General features: G+C 45.1%; 1 protein-coding gene across 2 annotated transcripts in view; it reads left to right on the top strand.

Moving 5' to 3' along the window:
* Nucleotides 1-1,322: 1,322 nt before the first annotated feature.
* The window catches only part of SMARCC1 (SWI/SNF related BAF chromatin remodeling complex subunit C1), a 95,091-nt gene continuing 71,563 nt past the window's right edge, over nt 1,323-24,850 (top strand). For both annotated transcript variants that reach the window (XM_081931526.1, XM_081931527.1), the window contains exons 1-8: nt 1,323-1,710; nt 6,244-6,363; nt 8,231-8,316; nt 9,952-10,033; nt 12,437-12,529; nt 15,047-15,116; nt 21,621-21,690; nt 22,891-22,966. In XM_081931526.1, the coding sequence (XP_081787652.1) occupies nt 1,402-1,710; nt 6,244-6,363; nt 8,231-8,316; nt 9,952-10,033; nt 12,437-12,529; nt 15,047-15,116; nt 21,621-21,690; nt 22,891-22,966 (906 nt within the window). In that variant the 5' untranslated portion in view covers nt 1,323-1,401. The remainder of the gene's footprint in view (nt 1,711-6,243; nt 6,364-8,230; nt 8,317-9,951; nt 10,034-12,436; nt 12,530-15,046; nt 15,117-21,620; nt 21,691-22,890; nt 22,967-24,850) is intronic.

Below are 24,850 nucleotides of genomic sequence, written 5' to 3'. Positions count from 1 at the left end.
CCAGCCCTGTCAGAAAATGCTATTAATGATTGAATTGGGTCCTTTACCACTGAGTTACTCCACTATTATTTTGTATCTTTCGAGCATTTGTACCCTGCTGTCAGCCAAAAGGACTACAGTCAATGAAAACGCAGACAGTCTCTGCCCGCGGGCTTATGATCTAAGAAAACACATCACATAAAGGACAAGGAACAAGGAAGGCAGGGTACGACCACCCTCCAGGCACCCATTTCTTTTCTTTTTTTAAATATAATCTTTTATTCGTTTTCCAGACTTCTTACTTCAAATACATATTATATTACATTATACATGTATAGTTTGCTCCTATGAGCTCACTTCCCTCCTTCCTTCTTGACTTCTTTATGTCACTTCTAATTTTTTCGCATTGTCTTTATCCATTCTATAGTTCAACTTACGCATTTGTCCATAGATTGTCTGTAAATAAATAAGCCCTTCTATATATACAATTCTTGTTGTCTATATATTATTTGCATATTATTATTGGTTACTTTAATTACATTGTACTTATTATTCCAATGGAAGTATTTATCTTATGAGGTTTATTTCGATTCTACTGGTTTCTCTATTTCACACAAATCTTTCCTACGTACAACATCATTTTCTTCCATTCTGTTGGAAATGTTTCATCGCCCTGTTGAAACAGGGATTTTCCCAGGCCCCCATTTCTGGCGAGTTCTTCCTGTATTGACCAGCTGGCAGCTCAGGGCCAGGAGGCGCCTGATGGAGCTGGGCTTTTGGCAAAGCTGATGGAGCCAGCCTCCTGCAGCCTCTCTCTCCTGCTGTCGTTTTTGCTCCTTCTGCACAATGCAGAATTGCACGCTCAATTAACTGCATATTCAACTGGGCGCAACAGATCCGAGTAATTGGTGGGGATCCCTGGCGCCGAACCCTGCTGCTGCTGCTGCTTCCTTCCTGCCAGGCTCGGGCTGCTTATTTTCCAGGGCTGGCGGGATCGGCTTTTCCCTGCCAGCGATGCTTTGCCCGCCTGCTGCTCCGCCTGGCAGTGACCGCAACAAGGACCCCTCAGCGCGCAGGCGCGCAGCTTTTCCCGGCACGCCTGCGCAGAGAGGGGGGGGGTGGAGAAAGCGCTCCAGCCTCGCCCATGCGCACATCCTCCAGGAGGCGTGGCCGGCCCGCACCTGGCGCCTGCGCGGAGAGGGCGTCGCAAGGGGGGGCGTCCGTATAAACGGCCCTCGGCGCGCATGCGCCCGGCCAGCACTCCCGCCTCCTGAGCCAGCGCGAGGAGCCGGCGTCCCGCGCGCACGCGGGGAAGGCGCCGCGTGAGGCAAGAGCGAGTGGGAGGCTGGTCCGCTGCGCGTGCGCGCGGGAGAGTGGCGGCGGTGTGGCAGCCGCCGCCGCGGCGTCCCGCGGGCTCTGCGCATGCGCGGGGCCAAGAGAGTGGGAGGCGTCGGGCCCCGGCGGCGGTGGCGGCGGAGGAGGCGCGGAAGGCCGGGAAGGACAATGGCGGCGGCGGCGGCAGCGGCGGCCGCCTCAGCAGCAGCGGCGGCGGCCTTGCCTGCAGGCGGCGGCGTCCTGGGGGGCGCGCCCGGCTCGGGGGTCTCCTCCGCCGCCCCGTTGTCGGCGTCGCGGCGCAAGGACGGCGGCCCCTCGGGGAAGTTCTGGGAGAGCCCCGACACCGTCTCTCAGCTGGACGCCGCGCGGGCCTGGCTCGGCAAGCACTGCAAGAAGGTGAGGAGGACCAGGCCCCGGCCCCGGCGGCGCCTGAGGAGAAAGAGGGAGGCCTCGCCTTCTTCCCCTCAGGGGGCCCCGCCGCCTCCCCTCCCTCTCTCCCTCACGGGCCCCTTTCCTTCCCTCGGCGAGGGAGGGAGGGAGGGAGGGAGGGAGGGAGGGAGGGAGGCGGGGCCTCAGGGGGAAGCCGCCCCTCCCCCTCCCAACCCTGGCACCGGACCCTCGGCCCCAGGGAGCCTCCCCGGACAAAGGGAGGCGACTTGAGTGCCAAAAACAAAACAAAACCCCAAGATGGGAGGTGATCTGGGGAGGGGGGGCCTTTGAAGTCAGCAGGGTTTACTCCCGAGTAAGCGTGTGCAGAATAAGGAGGAGGGAAGTCGGGGGGGGACACAAAGGGGGCCAGGTGTAGGCGAGGGAAATGAAGAGCGACATGGTGGGAGACACGGGGGTGTGAGGGATGGGGCTCCCCTCTGGAGGGTTATTTCCCATTATAAAGAGTATTTGAGGGCTGGATCAACAGGACTTAAGCCAGCCGACTTCCTTTGGGACTGATAGGGGCGCATGTAAACACGCTCGTGCAGGTTGCACTTTGCAATAAACAGGTGCTGAATTGTTGGCAGGCGGAAGGGTGACCCGTTTCGGGTCATGTGGTTTGTGTTTATCTTGTGAACGTAGATGTTTACATGCAGAATAAGTATTGGAGGGGAGGAGGGTCGTTGGTTTGTTCTTGTTTACATTATATATTTTGTATTTTTTTTATCTTGTATTTTTATGCTGTGAACTACCCTGAACTGGCGGCGTGCAAATTCAATAAATGAATAAATAGAAGGGGGTGTGTGGCTTAAGAGAGAAAGGAACTGAATGGAGTGTGATCCTGGGAATCATTGGGGGCAGAGACCTAGGCTCCTTGTCTCCTGAGAATGGTAGTTTAAAGGGGGAGTGTCTTGTGCAAATTGGTTCAGACTTGGTCAGGGTGTCCTGTTACCTGCCTGGGTTTAGGGGAAAGAGGATCGCCTTTTCCAGCTGAATGGGAGCTCTTGTGTGAAGCGAAGGGGGCGGGCTCTGTGCAGAAGAGGCAAGGTCTTTGCTTTCCCTGGGAAGAGCTAACAAAGGGCCAGCTGCCTCTTCACCCTGCAGTTGTGGGGCTTGTTATGTTAAAGCTGTCCCTGCTTCAAATATCAGGTTGCTGTTATTCTTAATTTTCAGCCTTTCTGCAGGGGGGCAGGCTATAAGAGGTCAGAGGGATAATGCGTGATGGAACAAAACAGGGGGAAGGAGGTTGTCCGTTTGTAAAGGTCCCTGGGGCACATGCTCAGTGTGGTCTTTTGTCCTAAGAGGACTTCTGGGCCTAGATGTGTGAGCTGACAGGGCTATCAGTTTCATTTAAGTCTAGCTGAAGCTGTCTTAGCATTAATTTCTGAGGTGGTAATGAAACCGTGAAGTGTGTCCAAGGTCCTCTGTGTGTAGCCAAGCAATTACGTACCATGTGGAACTTTAAATATGGGCTTGTTCCCCCTTTTTACGAGATGTCTTGGCATAGTAAAAGGGATAACGTTCATAGCAGCATATAATCTCTGAGACAGTTAAAACATTATTAACATAGCAGTAAAAAGCATGATTGAAGTCTCAGAGGTTAGCGAATGAAACTGTTGGAAGTGTTCTTTAAAAGCATGAATGTAATAGATGAGGAAATAATTACTACCAATGCAGGAACCCAGGGCATAGATACAGAATTAAAACTACATTTACTTGTTTCCCTAGACCCAGAGATATGTGATGGCTTTATTATTCCCTTTTTGAGGATGGAGCTTGGGAGGATGGTTGCCATCCAGCTCCATGCGTGGTTGGAAGAAGCAGATTACCTGGACCCATTTCAGGCTTGTTTCAGGCCTAATTTTGCCATTGAAGAAGCCTTGGTTGATGACCTGTGCTGGGAGAGGATTGACCCTCTTGGTTTTTCTCTCAGTGGCTTTTGATACTCCATGGTATTCTTCTGGAGTGGCACTGCTGGCTGTGTGTTGAAGGGAGAGTGATATGGTGGCTCTGTTCTGTCTTATCCGTATGGCAGTTTCCAGAGAGTGGCAGTGGGGGACTGCTGTGTGAGCCCATAGCAAGCCGGCTAGGTGGTTATGGGGCTCCTTCCTGACCCCCCATGCTTTTTAACATCTGCATGAGTGGTTATCGGGGTAGGGTTGGAACAGAGTCTTTAGAATGTGGTTGGCACCCGGCTCCTGTTTCTCCCTTAATCAGTTAAGGCAGTATAACCACTCAATCATTGCTTTGAGGTAGAAATGCTTTGGTTGGGGGCCAGAAAACTGAAGTTGAATCCCAACAAAACAGGTGCTGTGGCTTTGTAGCTCTTATGTCCAGGAATTGGGTGAGTGGCCTGTTCTGAACTGAGTTGCAATTTCCTTGAAGTGGCCAGGTGCATACCTTGGGAGTAGTCCCAGATCTCTCTTTGTGTGGAAGCCAAAGTAGCATCAGTGGTATTTCTAACATCTACTAGTTCACCAACTACGGCCATTCCTGGTTCGGTATAGCCTGGCTGCAGTAGTCCTCAGCCCCTGGCTACAACCGGAACTGATGCTGTATAGATTGAACAGGTAGTGCTCTGGAGAACTCTGCTGGAGTAACTGTGCTGTAACTGTGGTGTCCAACTTTGTCCAAATCTGAGCCCCTTTATCCCTAAAGGACAGCACAACTTAGTTAGAGGAGGCTGCTAAAGATGTCAAAACAGCGCTTTGTGGGCCAAATGTCAAAAGGGCATTCATCACTCAGAAAAGCTCTGCTGAATGGCTGTTTGCAAACACAGCAGTGACAGAGAAGCAAGCTTTCTTTGTTGCTATCACTGCCACATGGTTAGTGTAGTAGTTCATTCTCACCCATGTTCATTTAGAGTTGAAGGTTGATATGGTTGCTGTGAAGTCCCAAGATAGCCACCCAGCTCCTGTCATCAGAAAGATGGCAGTCTCCTTCACCTTCCCTGTCTTCGACACTTAACTCCCCTGGCCCACCTCTAACAAAACACCAGGCAGCAGATAACATTCAAGTGAATAACAGTGTTGTAAAGTAAATAATTAATGCCAGGGGATACCAGACTAGGAGATGCTTGCAGTATAAAAATACCAGGCACAAATCACACCAGCTTTTACCTGGGATCAAAGAGGCACTCAGAATCACTGAGAACTCCCAAGTGCTTTGCCTCTGAAGTGCTGCATAGCGTCAGGTGCGATACACTTCCCCATCTCTTGCCAAAGGGCTCAGGCAGCCTTGCCAATAAGCCCACAGAAATTACTAACCTGTAGTTTTATTTTTTCCTCATAAAGTGGTTGGCAGAGGCTGAACTCTTTTTATGAAGGAAAAAGGAGACTAGTAAGACTGACTTTGCTTCTGTGCAGAGTGCAGAGGAGGGAATTTCCCTTTGTTCCTAGCTCAGAAATTCAGGGAGATACCAGAGAGATTCAGTGAAGGTGGCGCTTGGCTTCCTTCATGCCCATGATAGAAATAAATACAACACTTCTTTGTCTCCAGCAGATGGCAGCCCAGTGCCCACTCACCTGTGTGTGATTATTCCACATGGCCTGTGATAATCCAAGACTAGATATGTGGGGAGGGTTAAGGCTTAGTGGGGACCATCAGCAATGCCTACCTAGACCAAACTTTCAAATTTCTGTGAAGTACCATTTCTTTTACACATCCGTCAGTGCACATGGTAGTTTACAGCGTAAGTGAAAAAACTGGGTTGCTGTGCAAAGGAAGTGACTGCTTTTAAATTTGACAGTCGAGATGACAGAGGAAAGGGATGTGAGCGAGGCAATGGCAGTTCAGGATACTGGTGAACAAATGTCAATACACAGACTTCGTTGCAATTAGGTATGAAGATGGGGTGTCAAGCAAAGGCTCCACGGAAAGAGGATCTTGAGGATCACTTTAATTTGTGAAATGTTCATACCAATGTGCATTTCTCTTACTGGTGCAAGCTCATGCATTTGAACAGTGGACAAAAATGTGAACGTAATCTGGGGTAGCAAATGGTTATCAGCTTTGTCCACTGTTAGATGCTGTTTATAAGAAATCCATGCAATATAAATAGGGTGCCCTTAATGCTTGAGATGCCCAGAGTGGCTGGGGAAACCCACTCAGATGCGCATGATACAAATAATTTATTATTATTATTATTATTATTAGTAGTAGTAGTAGTAGTAGTAGTGACCCTAGTAGCAGCAGCAGCAGCAGTAGTATAGTGTTGAACACAGGAGTAGTACTGGCCTTGCCAGTGATGGTTTGCATTTAATGTATTGAAAACTAATAGCAGCTTAAGTCTAATGCAGCTTAAATCTAATGACAGCTCCTCTTTGACTGCCTAGCTACTAACTTGTGTTGCAGAATAACTCTTAAAAGTCAGGATTAAAAAGTCACCAACATGGCAGAAATGAACCTTGAATTTGTGGCATTAAAATTGCTATAGCTTGTGAGTGACTTTCCAGATGAGTGAAAAGACAAAGATTGATTTGGAAAATGTTTGCTTTTCAGTATGTTCAAGCAGATGCTCCTACCAATAAAACACTGGCTGGGCTTGTGGTGCAGCTGCTGCAGTTTCAGGAAGATGCCTTCGGAAAACATGTTGCCAATCCTGCCTTTACAAAGTTCCCTGTGAGTATTTAAAACGCTCTTGTAATGTTTCTTCAGCTGTTGTGTTTCCATATACTTCAAAGTAAATAGGTCTACAGCTGCCTCCTGAAAAGCTGCCAACACTTAAGAGTGCGAGGCTGTACAGTGGTACCTCAGGTTACATACGCTTCAGGTTACAGACTCTGCTAACCCAGAAATACTACCTCGGGTTAAGAACTTTGCTTCAGGATGAGAACAGAAATCGTGCTCAAGCGGCACAGCAGCAGGAGGCCTCATTAGCTAAAGTGGTTCTTCAGGTTAAGAACAGTTTCAGGTTAAGAACGGACCTCCGGAACGAATTAAGTACTTAACCTGAGGTACCACTGTATTTGAACCCAGAAGCAAAAGGATTCTTCCTGTTTCACTTGGTGTCAGAAACACAAGTTGACCAATTTAGCCTTCACTCTTTGTAATTCTTGTGCTGTTATATCTGTTATAACAACCCTACAGGGTTCAATATACTAAGAATACCGTAGGATTAAATCTGGGCTTTGTTTTGAGACTTTAATACATAAGTAGATGGAACCCAAATATGTGCTTGGTCCAAGCCATTTAGGATTTCATAGGTCATTGCCAGCATCTTGAGTTGCAATTCCTTTTGTGAACTTCAGGATGGCAAATTCAGTGATGGCTTGCATTTCAATTGATCTTTTTGTCTTTATGATTTAAATTAAATAGATCAGTCTTGATTACCCCTCCTTATGTAGTTCTTGTTGGCCACAGTACTGGAGCAACTTGAGAGATCACGTACCATATTTTTTGCCCCATAGGACGCACTTTCCCCCCTCCAAAAATGAAGGGGAAATGTGTGTGTGTCCTATGGGATGAACGCAGGCATTCGCTGAAGCCCGGAGAGCGAGAGGGGTCGGTGCGTACCGACCCCTCTCGCTCTCCAGGCTTCACACAGATCTCTGCAAGCCGTGGGAGCCCGTGCCGGGCTCCCGCAGCTTGCGGAGAGTTGCCTGCATGCCGAAGGCTGCACTCAGCGCGCCCAGACTTCGCGTGGCTCTCCGCAAGGCGCGGGAGCCCTGCGCTGGGCTGCCGCAGCTTGCGAAGAATTGCCTGCATGCCGAGGGCTGGGCGCACTGAGCTCAGGCTTTGCACAGCTCCGGAAGGCGCAGGAGCCTGGCGCCGGGCTCCCACGACTTGCGGAGATTTGCCTGTTCTGGGGGCTGGGGTCGGGGGAAGCTTTATTTCCTTTATTTCCCCCCCCCCAAAAAAAACCTAGGTGCGCCTTATGGGACGGTGCGTCCTAAAGGGTGAAAAATACGGTATTTTATTGTAGAATATTTCACTACACCCCTGACAAGAGGGATAGCTAGGATAGTCACACACAGAGGACTGACTAGACCTCAAGGGGCCCTGATTTGGTGCTGAGTAATTCTCTAGGACCCTGACTTTGTTTGGGTTCGTATCATTTGCTCCTACTTGGTTGTGCCGATTAATTAGGAGGGTAGGGGTGAAATAACTGTTCACATACACTCTGTCAGTTGTTTCTGTGGAACACATGGCCTGTCAATTTTTGCACTACATATTTGCAATGCTGCAGATTTTCAAGCAGTGTACTCTTTAATATTTTAGATTCAAATAAACTTTAAGGACAGTATGCAGGACCCAAATGTAACTTGAAATCTCTAACATTGTGGGGGGGGGGGAGATACAGGTGACCAGTAAGGTGTGTGTACTTTGAGTTTCAGCCTGCCAATACTTTGCTGAAATAATGTGATTTTTTTTTTTGCAACTGGTTCCTTGGGAGGCTTGTACTGTTTAATATTCTGCTGCTTCACTGCTTGCTTCTGCTTTTGTTACTGTGAGTATGAATGTCACCTTGATATTTTCTCTGTTTTAGGCAAAGTGCTTCATGGACTTCAAAGCTGGAGGAACGCTATGTCACATTCTTGGTGCTGCATATAAGTACAAAAATGAGCAAGGATGGTGAGTCTTTTTCTTTTCATCTTTTCCACAGAATTCCCAAGTCCTGCTCATGAGCATGTGGCACTCGCTGCATTAGTTTAGGTGGACAGATGAAAATGATTTTATTTCAAAGAACTTGTAGTTAAATCAGGTTTTTCGTTGGAAAATTACTCTCTTGCTTCTTTCCTATATGTTGTTATTTTGTAATATAGTGGGTTGGGTCCATAGATAAGCATGGCAAAGTTGACTTTCCAATAGTATTAGTAGTAGTAGTAGTAATACTACTACTACTACTACTAATAATAATAATTTATTATTTATACCACGCCCATCTGGCTGGGTTTCCCCAGCCACTCTGGGCGGCTTCTAAGAAAACACTAAAATACAGTAATCTATTAAACATTTAAAGCTTCCCTAAACAGGGCTGCCTTCATATGTCTTCTAAACGTTTGGTGGTTATTTTTCTCTTTGACATCTGGTGCGAGGGCTTTCCATAGGGCAGGTGCCACTACCGAGAAGGCCCTCTGCCTGGTTCCCTGTAACTTGGCTTCTTGCAGCGAGGGAACCACCAGAAGGCCCTCGTGCTGGACCTCAGTGTCCAGGCAGAACGAGGGAGGTGGAGATGCTCCTTCAAGTATACTGGACCGAGGCCTAACACACACACACACACACACACACACACACACACACACACACACAGAGAGGTTCTATAGATTCTGTGGGATCAGGTGGTCTGGCATGTCCAGGGGGCAGGGTGTGTGTGAATCATGTCATAGCAACTTCCGGAGGCAGAGGAAAGTTTGCTTCCTCTGTCTAGCTTCATGGTTATCTGTGGATCCTATCCGGTGGTTTTACATGCCATTAGAGAACTTCTGAAGTAGAACGTCATAACATTTTTTAAGTAGTCACTTGTTTTTCCTTTGACCGCTGAAATTTCCTTTCAGACCTTGTTAGTGTTTGAGATTCTGGCATTCACTTCATGATGAGTGAGGATAAAGGAACAAACAGATGCCGGGAGCAAACAGGGCAAGAGCATTAGATCTCATTCTTCCCTGTAACTTTGAAAATAATCTAGCTGGCTGCTATCCTTAAACAAAACACTGGATTAGTCTTTGGATTGAGCCAGCGATGCAACTCTTGATATTTTCAAGGCTTGTAGAAGAGAAGAGGAGGAAAGGAAACAGTTTAGTCCACACACTTGTACGCATACATGCTTCTCCTGTTGCACATAGGGTCTGTGGTGAAGATAATGGACTGTTGTAATTCCATTATAGGGCTGCTTATTTTCCTTTTGATGCATAGCAATTTTCTGGGGTATCTCCCTTCCCCCAAATCCTAGATAATTGTGGTTATTCTCACTGTCTTTATTTTTTTGTCTGGCCTCGTCTTCCTATCTCTCGCTCCACCCCATTAAGCTGGGGTTCCTTGGAGTGCCCTAAGTCTAAAGGCTCCCTAGGAAACGTTTCTGTATTCATGGACAGAACTTCTGATGGAATTGATGGAAAAAGGTGTTGCCTTATTAAATGCACAGGACCATCACTATAATTGTCAGATGCTGTATAGCCCTAATTCCATGCAATGCTGTCTTGAATTATCCCAAACATATCTAAAGGTTTTTGTCTATTCTAAGTACTATATAAATATTTTTTGTTGCAGGCGCCGATTTGATTTGCAGAACCCTTCCCGAATGGATCGAAACGTCGAAATGTTTATGAATATTGAAAAAACATTGGTGCAGGCAAGAATTCTGTTAATAATAATGATTAATTTATGGTCTTCTGTGTGAAAAAATATTTTCTAGCTTTTAAGGCTTGGCGTGATTGTGATCACAGGCCCACCTGTGAACATATGTAAAAATTTCATTCGTAGCTTGCTGTCATATCGTCCCATTAAAAATATAGATTAGCAGGAGGATAAGGGGATAAATGTATATGTAGTTAAGAATTCAGGAAAGGAAGCAACTATTTTAATTTATAAAGCAGGATTATCACTTGTAGAACAATTAATTGGCACAAAGTTCTTCAGTCTTGCCTACCTTCACAATAACCCTGTGAGGCAGATCAGTCATGTTTGGGATACTGCAGCAGAGCAAACATGATTTTCCTGGAGCCATATGGCAGAGGTGCCAGGTCTAGGTGCCCATGCTAGCGCACTTGGTTATGCTTGCAAAATTCAGTTCTTAATTTAGTAAACAATTTATATACTGCTTGGTTATAATAAAACCTTACACGAATAAACCTCAAAATAATAAGTTACATTTCAAACTGTACTACAAAGGAGGCATGGACAAAGAAAACCCACAAATGGTGATCCTATAGCTCACTTTCTTTTTGGCTGTTGATACTTCACCAGCAAACCTGCTGGGCTCTGATGATAATGCATGTGCTGGGATGTCACCAGCACAAACCTGGCTTAAGAACTGAGAGCAGTATTCTCTTCAGCCCAACCACTTTGTGCATACCTAAGATTTAGCTGTCTTTGAGTTCACCTTGACAGAGCTTCTGCAATGTGAAAACTTCCATCTCTACCAGCAGAAATTAGCCTTATAAAAGATACTGGCTGGGATCCATGGAGATCATCATCATCAACAACAACAACAGCAGCAATTGTTATTATTATTTTATTATTTATATTCCGCCCATCTGACTGAGTTGCCCCAGCCACTCTGGATTCCCTCTTGATAAAGCACATCTAGTGGGATGTTTACTTGGCACAGCAGATCCCCATCCCTTATGAGAGACTCCTTTGAAAAGTCCCTCAATTTCATACATGGTTCGATACATGATGCAGGAGGCGGTGGCTGCTGCAGACATAGGAAATCCCAAGCACCTTACATGTTGAACATGTTGCATTGTTTTTGGAAGCTTGCTATTATCATAAATTTTGAAATTAAATATACATTTAATTCTAAACAAACACGGCAGATACTGTTGCTTTCCTGGTTGTGGGAATAATGAGATATTAATTGTGATGGACTGAGCCCTAGTGTGGAATAAACTAGCCCTGGTGCATGTTAACGCTCTTGATCCTTGATTCTTTTGGTTTCTCAGTTGAACTCTTGGCTGTTTATAGTGTCTCTGTGCACTGAGCCACAGCCGAATACTAGCACAGTGTGGGGAAAGTAAATGGAGAGGTTTTCTCCTCCTCGTGATACTGAACCAAATGAATCTGGGCAGAGATTCAGGGCATACAAACAGGAAGTATTTATTCAAATAGTGCATGCAGGTGTGTGTGTGTGTGTGTGTCCCCAACTTAGACAGAGATTATATTCCAGAACCCATGCGCATAAGTGGGGAGCATCCTTTAAATGCCCCCTCTGCCACACTGTCTCCAGTCCAGACAAACACCGTTTACCTTCCCGCCAGAGCGGTACCTATTTATCTATTTGCACTTGATGTGCTTTTGAACTGCTAGGTTGGCAGGAGCAGGGACCGAGCAACGGGAGCTCACCCCATCGCGGGGATTCGAACCGCCAACCTTCTGATCAGCAAGTCCTAGGCTCTGTGGTTTAACCCACAGCGCCACCCGCATCACTAGACAAAGAATACTGTATACAAAAATATTCACAACTAAAATGGAAGCTCTGGGGTCGGCTGGAGGATGTGCAGGAAAGCAGCTACTGCTGCTACCGCTTTTACCAGCTGTTTGGCACAGAGGCTGAGCAGCCTAAACAAAGCCCAGCTGCACCTCTTTGGGCCTTCCTTTGCCCTCACAGATGTCCTCTTTGGGCTCCAGGGAGGGACCCTTGCAAGCCATGAAGATTCTCCAGCTCTCTCCCGCCATTTCCAGGTTGGGTGTACAGTCATACCTCGTGTTAAATATGCTTCGAGTTGAGCGCGTTCAAGTTGTGCTCCTTGGCAACCCGGAAGTAACGGAGCGCGTTACTTCCGGGTTTCTCCGCTTGTGCATGCGCAGACGCTTAAAATGACGTCGCGCGCATGCGCAGAAGCGACAAAAAGCGATGCGCGCAGACATGCCGTCGCTAGTTATCTTTACCTCTAGATGTGAACAGGGCTCTGGAACGGATCCCGTTCGTATCTAGAGGTACCATTGTAATGGATTACCATAGTTGTGCCGGTAATCTCTTTATTACTGGTTTTTGTTTTTAATAAAATAATCTTTCCTTTATTTTCTCTTCCAGAATAACTGTCTGAGCAGACCAACCATCTACCTCGTACCAGAAATTGAACTGAAGCTGGCTAATAAGCTAAAGGACATTGTCAAACGTCACCAGGTATCAGGCACACCATACATTTGGCATTGATCTGTTTAGCATAATTGCAAAGGGACTCAGCACATAGGGACATAATTATTTCAGACTCTGATCTCAGGGCTGGAGAACTACTGGCCCTCCAGATGTTGGTGGACTTCCAACACTCATCAACCCCAGACAGCATGACCAATGGCCAAGGATTATGGGAGTTGTAGTTCAGCAACATTTGCAGGGCCACAGATTCCCCATGTCTGCTCTAGCTAATAGAACTTTCTGAAGGAGATGGTGAATTGCTTCAGCTTGTGATGTAGACTTGAGTCAGGTGACTAAAATGCATTCCCTGCTCACCTTCATTATTTGCTACCTTCCAACCTGGGGTCCGCATTGCTCTGGACTGTAGAGTGGGAGCTGCTTTCCTCCTAAGCCCTTCCTCTCCGAGAGAACAGCTAGGGAGGAACTTCAACTGCAGTGGCTGCCTCTGCTCTTCTCCACAGCTGAAAAGGGGCTCCTGGGGATATTTATCCACTGGCCTCATAAACCTGGAACAAGCACAGGTCAGCTTTTTGTCATAATGGCAAGATTCAATCCTTGACTCAATGACACCAGGGAGTGGATGTACCTGTGCTTCCGTTAGCTGTGTGAATTGGAAGAGGCTCTTTCCTCCCTCTTCTCACCCACTCCAAAAGGAAAAGAGGGGAACATGCCAGCAGTCTTTAGTTTTCCTATTGGAGATTAACTTCTCACCCAAATAGTTGAAGGCAAAGCTTGAGAATACATACATACGTACATACATATGTAATTTCTTTTGCATGCCACCCTTCCACAGTTCAGACCATCCTCAAGGCTGCTTACAACATGGAAAAACATGTAATTGCAATGTAACAGGAGAAGTCCTAAACTGTCTTCCTTTGGCGATCACTCCTAGCCGAGTAAGATTGTCTTCCATAAACACGGTTTTAGCAATGAGCCCGTAAGTGACTGTGGAGGCCAATTCTGGATCCACACGTCCAGATCCACACACCCTTCCACAGTGGGGACATTGGTTCCGGGCAGGAGTTGATCACGGTGTGGATTTGCCAAGCGTGCCTTCCTCTTGGCACGTTTCTCCCTTTCGTCCTGAGTTCGAGTGTCTTCAAAGCCTATGACATCTTTGGTAAAGGCTGTTCTCCAACTGGAGCACTCACAGGCCAGTGTTTCCCAGTTGTCAGTGTTTATACTACATTTTTTAAAGATTTGCCTTGAGAGAGTCTTTAAACCTCTTTTGTTGACCACCAGCATTACGCTTTCCATTTTTAAGTTCGGAATACACTAGTTGCTTTGGAAGATGATCATCAAGCATCCTAAACAATAAATGGAACATTAAAAAATAGACACCCAAGCGGAACAATTCCCACAAAGATCTAAAATAAAAATACATAACAGCAGCAGCATCCCTCTCTCCCCAAAATCCTTACACAGTACAGTACACTAGACCAAGAGTCTGTTCAGCAGCCTCAGCTTGTGTAGCTGGGGTCAATCAGAGTCCCACTCTCCCAAGCCAGGTGGGAAAAGGCCTGCAAGGCAAGGAGCAGGTCTTCTAGGACTCACAGCCAAAATGGTCTCTAAGAATAGACTTAAGTGTATTGTGCTTCTTGCTAAAAGCAGCTTAGTGTTTATATAGCTTGTGAAATCAGCAGTGGATTACAGCGTATTAATGTTAAGTTGTCTTAACATTAAGGGCAGGTGGCAGCATGTCCACTTAATCTAAAATTATGGCATTCACTAAAGTGGGCCCTGGCAGAGGTAGAAAATATGCTCTTAAATTTTACTAAATATAAGAAACAGTTTATTGATTAAGTATAGAAAGAACAACGTGCAAGACACAAGGTTTCCACATCGCTCAAAACAACGTCAGGTCAAGTTGATTTAAATGATACTAATAGAATGCAGTTGGTTTATATTTATTATATATTGATGACATGATATAATATTTATAAGAGTCTGCTGAAAAAGAACCCACCAGGCAGGAGTCTTTTGTTTCCATTGATAGCTGGAGGGGATAGCAACTTAGGAAAAAAAACCCAAGTAATGAAAACATTTGCCTATAGCTTCTAAAACAAATCTGCATTTAAAAGGGGTGGGATATCTGAATTGCAAATGATGATGCTTACAAAACAATTTATGTATAAACTAGTGTATAAGAAATCTAATGTCCAGATTCATGGTGGGATGAGTGTTGGGTGATGCTTGTAGTTTATTTCAATTAATAGACGACTCTCTTGTATCTCGAAAGAAAGAGGAAGCAATTTAGACCACTTGCACTAACGGCTGGAATTTTTCAGGGGTTTCCCTTGGTAAGAAACCAAAATGGGTGTTCTCTTACTATGCCCAGAGTCCATTTGCGGAAATGGGGCCTATAGATCACTACTCCAATGCCATCTAGTGTCATGTTGTATTCAGGCTCCAAATATGGCATGCTGCTGGGAAAGGAAGGTGATTCTTTATGCATTTATTCCTTAACATATTTCTGATGCAATACCTGTTTTTGTTCTTTCCTAGGGCACAGTCACAGATGAGAAGTCTAAAGCCACCCACCATATTTATCCTGTTCCTACCTCATTGGATGAAGGTAAAATTCATTCATTCATTTCTTACTACTCACCTCAAGGGTCTTTGGACCAAAAAGCTGATATAGAAGTATTCTAAGTAAATGAAATATTTTGTATTAATCCCATCAGTTTTGTGATTTAAAAAAGGTAGATTTCGGAAAAAATACTAAGGAGGTGTTCTGGAGAGTAGAAAGCACCAATTATTTATGCATTATAAAGAGTGGAATGAGATATGTCTGAAACCTAATGTATAGTTTGATCAACATAGCTTTTTTCATTCAGTTTACAGACCTTGGAATGGGGGAAATGGTTTTTGAGCATTACCTGGGATACCACAGAGAAATATCTTAATAGGTTTCAGGGTACTGAGGTTTGTATATAACTTCATTTACGCTGTCAGTGCCCACAACACAAATGAATACAGGTGGATAATACAATGCCCTGCCCCACACAGGGTAGGGTATTTTAATTTTGACAGTAGAGGAGATTATCTTGGTGTAGAGAAATGTCAAAGGTAAGCAGAATGAATCTAAGCAAATGTGATTAGATGTACTTAGGCTTTGTTTCAATTTAGGATGAGAAGTAAGGTGTGGGGTCTCACAGTAAAGATGGGTTTTCCAGGAACAGTGTGGTGCACATTACTGATGTGAGAGGGATGCGGGTGGCGCTGTGGGTTAAATCATAGAGCCTAGGGCTTGCCGATCAGAAGGTCGGAGGTTCGAATCCCCGCGACGGGGTGAGCTCCCATTGCTTGGTCCCGGCTCCTGCCAACCTAGCAGTTCGAAAGCACGTCAAAGTGCAAGTAGATAAATAGGTACCGCTCTGGCGGGAAGGTAAACGGCGTTTCTGTGCGCTGCTCTGGTTCGCCAGAAGCGGCTTAGTCATGCTGGCCACATGGCCCGAAAGCTGTACGCTGGCTCCCTCGGCCAATAAAGCGAGATGAGCGCCGCAACCCCAGAGTTGTCCGTGACTGGACCTAACGGTCAGGGGTCCCTTTACCGATCTGAGAGGAGGTGTCAGGGAAAAAAGGCCATAAGGGAGAAGGGGGTGGAATCCCTTAAGTATCTATTCACAGAGCAGCACCTTTCCAACTAATAATTAGCATGAGAAATCCCATTAGATGTTCTGAGCCTTGCATATTCTGAGCTGGTTTGCATGTCATGCTAAGCCACCGTTTCGTTTTGAACCACAGCTTGCTTCTGAACATCCCACTGCTGCTTTGCAAATGTGGCAGAAACACAACAGCATTGCAGGTTGTGTTGTACAAACTCAGATTGTGGTTTGTTTGTTTGTTTGTTTGAGCAAACCATGAATGGTAAGCTATCAAAAGCAAGTCCATTAAGAGCAATCCATCCACAATTCCCAGGCATCAGAATCACCAATGAAGAGCACAGTGTCTTTCCATAATCTATCCAAATCATAGTGTGGTGATTCAACCACGCTTGCAGGTTGAATCCCTGGATGGGGCAGCGGCATATTTCTGCATAGTAGGGGGTCCTCATGGCCCCTTGAAACTCTTATAATTCTATGACAATGGGGTTATTCTAATCACCACCACTCCAATCCCCTGAACCGATCCCAATCTGTTTCGGAGCAACACTAGATGGCAGCATTCATCTGTGCGGATCTTTGAGCACACAGTGGCTTCATCATTCGTGCTGTGTGTGTTTTGCATTCTAGTGGTGTCTGTTGAATTTTCCTGTGTGCTTAATTCATTGTGATGTGTTTTCTGCTGCGTTGCATTGAATCTGAGATGGTTTAAAGGGTGCTGCGAGTCATTTTTATTTAGCTGTTGGAAAAAAATTGAGTAAAATTCAGGTGCTACCCTAAAGTAGCCTCTTGTGCTAGTAGCCTTTTGTTCTGGTCCATCCATCTTTTCCTTCTGCATAAGGGCAAAGCAGAGCTGCTGTAATGGCATCGTGAAAAAAGCATGTATGAACACGTGTCTGCTTGTTTACACTGTTGTCCTTATGTGGGTCACCGAGTATTTTTGACTGAACATATTTGCATTGGAAGGGAAGAGGTTCTTTTCTCTCTTCATCCCACTCATTGTGGAAAGGGGAAACTTGCTCTTCTCCTATACCCTGCTTTTGGATATTCTTGGTTGCTCTGGGCAGCGTTCTCTGTATTGATGTATTTCCCCCCATTGCTGTCAACATTTTTTTTTTCTAGTCGTCTTTTGGGGGGGGATGACCCTCTTCTTAAAATAATAGAATTGTAGAGTTGGAAGGGATCGCAATAATAATAATAATTTATTATTTATACGCCGCCCATCTGGCTGGGCCTCCCCAGCCACTCTGAGCGGCTTCCAGTCATCTGGTCATCTAGTCCAAACCCCTGCAATCCAGGAATCTTTTGCCCCACGTGGAGCTCAAACCCAAGACCCTGAGATTTAAGAGATTTTTTGCTCCACCAATTGAGCTGCCCCAATCCTTAATCAATCAGTTTATTACAGTCATAGACCAGCCGTGGCTAAAAATACAAGACTTATAATAACAATATACAATAATTATAAAAACAAGCCAGAATAAAAACAGGGAGGCAAGAATCACTAACCAACGAGCAGGGGTCAGCAAACCTTTTCAGCAGGGGGCCGGTCCAATGTCCCTCAGACCTTGTTGGGGGCCGGACTATACTTGGGGGGGGGGATGAATGAATTCCTATGCCCCCAAAATAACCCAGAGATGCGTTTTAAGTAAAAGGAAACATTCTAATCATGAAAAAAATGCTGATTTCTGGAGCATCCGCGGGCCGGATTTAGAAGGCGATTGGGCCGGATCTGGCCCCTGGGCCTTAGTTTGCCTACCCATGAACTAGAGTTTTGGCTCTAAAACGCAAACAATCCAATTGAACACTGGTGAAAGAGAGTCATGCGTATGACACACCTTACTGGGCCGGAGCTCAACAGCCCTCTTCCCACTTGCGCTTCCCAAAAGCTGATACAGTGGTACCTAGGGTTACATACGCTTCTACATACGCTTCAGGTTACACACTCTGCTAACCCAGAAATAGTGCTTCAGGTTAAGAACTTTGCTTCAGGATGAGAACAGAAATCGGGCTCCGGCGGCGCTCCACATGGATTGGTCTAACCCTCTGTTGAAGCCATTCAAGTTGGTGGCATCCAACTTCTTGTGGGAGGGAATAGAATAGATTTGCATGCCAAATCTGTGCTAACGTGCGGTGTTTGTAAAAGAGCTTACATTTTTCTAAGTCTTTCAGCAGAGGAGCTTCTCTGCTGGTGCAGCCTTTCTGCCATCTCTCCAATGACAAGCGCACTCAGGCAGCGGTCTAGACTCCTGTGAGATCTGCTCGGCGGCCTTGAAATTCTGCCGTGTCAGCCCACTCCGCCCTCAGGGGAGGATAGGATTTCTCACTTCAAAAATAGCGTTTCCTCTTTCTGGGAATGAAGTATCACTTGAAAGCTGTGCTCCGCTTCCTTTATCTGGAAGAAAGCACGGTCCTTTTGAGCTGGGCTGAGTGCAGATTACAAAAAAAGAAAGAAAAAGGGGGAGGGTAGGAATAGTCTTTGGCAGGATGTTCAGAGGTCATAATGAAGGGAGCAAACGTGGGGAGCAAACGCTGCTCTGTGTGCGAATGCTGCTTTTGCTGGTTCTCGGACTGAGAAAGTCTGGGGCGGGGGGCGGGAGGGAACAAGAGAGGGAAGAATTATGCCAAGAATTGTGTTACGCTTTTGGAAGCTGGCTGCATGCGGCGACTGTCTTTCCTCTCTCTGAACTCTCCATGACCTGTCACTCAGCCCCCAGCCAGCCTGAGCCGCAGTTATCTCTGCTTCCCCACAGCATCCCGTCCTCTGCCACGCGTTGCTTGCAAGATGGTTGTCAAAATAGCATTGGCCAAGTAAAGCTGTGCCCGTTCAGTTTCCTCCATTTGCATGAAATAGGTTTGAGCTACAAGATGCTGACGTATTTTGGTTAAAGGCAGGTATAAGAAGTGTCCGCGAAATGTGTGATTATCACTGAGTCGCGACATTTAAATGCTATACTCAAGACAATCTGCCAAATGCAAAGCTGCACAAAGGAACAATACAGTGGTACCCCGGGTTACATACGCTTCAGGTTGCAGACTCCGCTAACCCAGAAATAGTGCTTCAGGTTAAGGAACTTTGCTTCAGGATGAGAACAGAAATCATGCTCCGGTGGTAGCATGAGGCCCCATTAGCTAAAGTGGTGCTTCAGGTTAAGAACAGTTTTGGGTTAAGTACGGACCTCTGGAACGAATTAAGTACTTAACCTGAGGTACCACTGTACTCAATATCCACAGGGTCTCATTTACTAATGTTAAACTCCCGTGACCTTGAAATGATGGAGCAAAGTTATTTATTTACATTTTATGTCCCTTCAGGAACCTCACATCGGCTAACATTGTGAAAACTCCGTAGAACAACCAGAATAAGATGTTTCTCAAGTGCAATTAAAAGCTAGTTAGTAACTTGCTGAGTAGGATGAAGGAGTGGGGATGAAGTGTTGAGATGCACCATTAGTGGCAACCCTCATCACTGCAAAAGCAACATGTATACAGTCTCCAACTTCTAGAAATTTTGATGGTAAATAGATAGGGCTCAGATTTAATAGTTTCACTGGAGTAATGAAATCTACAGGGACCTTTTGAGCACCAAAGCCTTTGCTCCAATTGTGCACAGGGATGCAACAAGAATAAAGTGGCCTTTGCCAGCCCAGTGCCCTCCGGGTGTTTTGGACTACAACTCCCATCAGTCCCAGCCAGCTATCCTATACAGCGGGAACTGAGGTGTTGCCAAATTAAAATCCTCTTAACGTTGTTCAGTTTACTTCATAGATAATCAAAGGATGGGGAATAGTCAGCTCTAAGTTTCCACTGTAAACCTTTTTCAAAATAGTTTGCTTCCCTTTTTCTTTTCTTTTTTACACACACAGTTCAATTTGATGTTATATTCCATATTTATAATCCAATTTCTTCCATCCTTGCTTGTACAAATATAATCTGAAGTAACATTCAGAGGAGAGTTGTCAAATCTTAAATGTAGAGAAGAAAACTTCAAATAAAGAAATCATAGGCTCCCCTCCTTCCCAACCGTCTTTTGCACCGAATAAAGTCTTATCTCAAGTTCAGACCTTAAAGTCCTTGCAGTTGGTTTTGTTCCGCGGTTTGTGATCTCATCTCTTCTAGCACGCACCTGTACTTTAGTCCAATTAAGCTCTAATTAACAGGAGAATCTCTGCTTCTTAATGGCGGCGTTGGAGGGTTTGCTCCAGGCTAGGTGCTTTTCCACTTAGTGCCTCACTGACTCCTGCATTCCATGTACCGAGATGGACTGCGTGTGAAGCCCATTCTCCCCATCCCTTGGGGGAATTTCCAGAATGATTTACCCTCTATTCTTGTTTTTCCATCGCCTATGCTTTCCCACTGTTGTGGGGGCTACCTCCATTAAGGCAGACCGGAACCGAAAGCCGCTAAGCTCTCCTTTGGATGCCCCTGCCAAATGTGATGCAGTGGGTACAGCTAGAGAAGACCTTTTCAGGGATGGCACCCTGGTTATGGAATGCCCTGCCCAGGCACCTGTGTTAGGGCATTTTCATCTTTTAGTGATTTCCTAAGTCTTTTATATGTGTTTGGAGTTTTAAGAAGTGGGAAATTTTTTGATGTTGCTGTGAACTTTGCTGTATGGATGTCATCATCTGTTCCTGTTTTACACTTTATTGTTTACAGGCAAACACTGCTGTTTGGCAGTGTGTAAATGTTGGAAATAAAAATACAGTGGTACCTCTGGATATGAACGCTTCTGGTTGTTTGCACGTTGGGTTAACGAGCTGCGCTAACCCAGAAGTACAGTGGTACCTCGCAAGACGAATGCCTCGTAAGACGAAAAACTCGCTAGACGAAAGAGTTTTTCGTTTTTTGAGTTGCTTCGCAGGACGAATTTCCCTATGGGCTTGCTTCGCAAGACGAAAACGTCTTGCAAGTTTGATTTTCAATGCATTCCTATCGGAATCCGTGCTTCGCAAGACGAAAAAACTCACAGAACGAATTAATTTTGTCTTGCGAGGTACCGCTGTAGTTGCTCTGGAATGCGAGTGGAAATGGCGTGCCAGAAGCGTGCGAACAGCAGGAGACGCACTTTCGCTAATGGCACCTCGTGTTAAGAACAGTTTTAGGATAAAAATGGACCTCCAGAATGAATTAAGTTCATAACCAGAGGTACCACTGTAATCACTAAATGTCCCTCTTATTCTGTTGTGTTCTGTATTACTGCTTTTCTCCTTGCTCCACACTGACAAAGCTCTTACCCAGAAACTGAGAATTGAGTCAATCTGAGCAGCAGTAACCTTCCAACTCTACCTTTGCTGCTTAGTGTGATCCTTTGTAGATGGGCATTCCATTTAGAAAATGAATCTCCAACCCAGAATCTTGTGAACTCTTCCTTTTGGGATGACAAAAGTGAATGTTTTCAAGCTTGTGAAACTGGAACGGTGTTAAAGCTGGATCACTTTCTGACCCTGATGGCATTTTATTTTTCCCTTTTGCAGAAGAGTGGCTAAGACCTGTATTGAAGAAAGACAAGCAAGTTCTTGTGCATTGGGGCTATTACCCAGACAGGTAACGACAAGGGTTGAAGTGCTGGCACCCATTTTTCAAAAGTATTGCCCCTTGCTTATTGGGTGGGAGGGATACATTCTGTCCCTACCATTTGAAATCCAAGGTGGCTGCCTGCACGGATGTTTGTCCAAGAGCACTGCTGCTGTGACCCCCATAAAAGACCACCCATCATTAGATACATGAAATATCCTCACCTTGATAATACAGGATTGGTTCAGAAGTAACACCAAACCATGGCTTTCCCTAACCGTAGGGTAGACCCCAAACCATATTTTCCCTTCCAAATAGATAAGCAAACTCCAGTTTGTGTGATTTCCTTTCCCCTTACCTCCCTTGATAATTCACAGATGCTCTCCCAAACAGCAGCCCCTCAGTGCAGTCATAACAAACTGCCATTTTCCTAAACCATCCCATGCAGGCTGTCTTCACACTGTGGTTCTGATCCTGTTTTGACAGCTGTTTGCAAGCCATAGTTTTGTCCCCCGTGATTGTTGATTCAGGCAGTACAACAAACCACATGTGATGTTTTGACATTATTTCTGCACCATCTTCTGCTGAGAGAAGCAGATATGGTGATCTTGAGAAACACTAACCCACACCAAAAAATCCATAATATATTCCTTCCTCGTAACTGGCTGGAAACTGCCATCTGTTACACTGTCCACATCCTTTCATAAACACACATTATGTTATTTTGAGTCAACTGTTGCAGCCTTTGCCTTGCAATTGCTTTGTTTTTATCGTGTTTTGATTAATAGTTTTTAGGAAATGTTGAATTGTGTTGTGGTGTTTTTCTTTTAATCAGATTAGATTATATTAAGTGGCGTAATTCTTGTAGAAATGAATAATTGCTGGGCTCCTTAAGGTGTTGAGCAGCTGCTCCATTGAAATGGTAGCTGAGGGCTCCTTTTGCTCAACTGCTGGGTCTACTGCCTTGCCCAAAGATATGTTTTGCCACCAGATCTGCTTTTCATTACACTTATTTCAACACTTTTCCCCAGCTTCAGTATACCATGTCTTTTAAAAGGCTTTCTTTCTTTCTTTCTTTCTTTCTTTCTTTCTTTCTTTCTTTCTTTCTTTCTTTCTTTCTGTCTTTCACAATGAGTGTGATGCAAAATCGCTGGATGCTTTTATTATGGTAGTGCTACCATAATGAAACTACCTGAGGGATGAGTTGTTGCTTTTGATTTTCCTTTATAGCTATGACACTTGGGTTCATGCTACTGATATAGATGCCGAAATCGAAGACCCTCCGATTCCAGAGAAGCCGTGGAAGGTGAGTGTGTGCTCTTCCCGAAATTGCGCTGACGTAATTTCACAGCCTTCCGTTCCCAGAGGGAAATGGTATTTGAAAGAATGCAGCGTGTTGTTTCACACATGCAGAGTACGAAAGAGGGCAAGCAGTAAGTCTGGAATAGCAAGAGACAAAGCACTTGTCTTACTAAACCAAACTAATTCTTCCCATGGCAGCAGGAAAAGCTCCCTTTATTTATTTACTTATTAAGGTGTTCCTTAAAAACATAAACACTTCAAGTGGTGTACAAATAGTACAGTGGTACCTCGGGTTACATACGCTTCAGGTTACATACGCTTCAGGTTACAGACTCCACTAACCCAGAAATAGTACCTCGGCTTAAGAACTTTGCTTCAGGATGAGAACAGAAATCGTGCTCCGGTAGCAGCAGAGGCCCCATTAGCTAAAGCGGTGCTTCAGGTTAAGAACAGTTTCAGGTTAAGAATGGACCTCCGGAACGAATTAAGTACTTAACCCGAGGTACCACTGTATTAAAAAAAACCCGAAACCAATATTTTAAGACTACATTATAAAATAATAAAAACACATGTAAACTGCTGGGTGGTGTTTTTATTTTTTTACAATTGAGCTGTATGTAAATTTCATGAAATAAATATATTGAAACTGCAGAAAGAAACTGTTTAGAATTGAGCTCTTCAATGCTGCAAATTGTTTAAAAATTAAATGAGAATTTTTTATTTATTTAAGCAATGCAGTGGGTGGCTCTCATCTCTCCAGGCAGAGATAAGCCCCCAAAGTATGGCAGGAGGGGTTTGCCTGGACTTCAGCTCCTAGCACAGGTTATCCCATTACCACAGCACAGAAATGGTCCTTCGTAAAATATTTCATTAACCAGATTAAATGTTTGTTATTGTATTGCAAGGGCCTTTTGTTTTTAAGGGCCAATGTATCATTAAAAAGCCCTAGTGCTGGAAATGAGAACTTGTTAGGGCAAAGGAGGTCTGTTTGATTAAAGGCTTGGAGTTCATGCTAATGATGACAAGGTTTGTAATTTCTGGAGTCTGTTGAACTTAGAGGCAGTACAACACTGGCAGCCTTATTTCTGCTTTCAGAATGATTAGAGGCCTGTGTGCCGTAGTTGTGAGTGGAGGCTGTTTTCATTCGTTGAGAGAGAAAAATAAGGAAATTGTTTCAATAGAACTGCTTCTTTTCAGATAATTGCTGTACTTGTGTGACAACATGAAACATTATTCCCGGATTCATTAATTCATTTTCCTGCAGTCAGCAGAATAATAGTATTACGTGATGAGAATTAAGGTGAAGGAACAGAGGAGAGCTGTGTCAGTGGGCTGGAAAGACTGGGCTCAGGGCTCTAGTGCCACATAAGATGCTCCTGAACTCTAACCTTGTTGAAACAAAAGCAAAAGAACACGTTTTAAATTTCAGCTTTTTAAAGTTTTGGGCTGGCAAGTTGTACAGAGGTGGGTGCTGCTCCCACTTGCCTTTTGTTGACCCATCTCTGCCTATGAACTAAATATGCTGGGCTGTTTTGGTCTACATCCCTCTTGAGCCCCAGCCAGCACACCCACCCAAAATATCTGGAGGGCACCAGGCTGGCGAAGGCCAAGCTAAATCTCATGAACACGCCCTGTATACTGGGAATGGCTAACTTGTTGGATTTTGCTGGGCTCCAACTTCCACCATGGGAATGTTTCTCAGCTCTGCTACTGTAGATTATTTCAACGGTTGCTTTTGCAGACTCAATTTAAGACCTACATGAATAGCATGTCTCTGTAACCCCTGGAAGGCAACTGTACATTGTTGGAAGCCACCCAGAACTGCTGGGGCAATCCAGTCAGACGGGCAGCATATAAACAATAAAATTATTGTCATTATTTAGTCTCT

Source organism: Podarcis melisellensis (genome assembly GCF_964234715.1).
Source record: "Podarcis melisellensis genome assembly, chromosome: 12".
NCBI classification, from domain to species: Eukaryota; Metazoa; Chordata; class Lepidosauria; order Squamata; family Lacertidae; genus Podarcis; species Podarcis melisellensis.
This window is presented reverse-complemented; position numbering and strand designations above follow the sequence as displayed.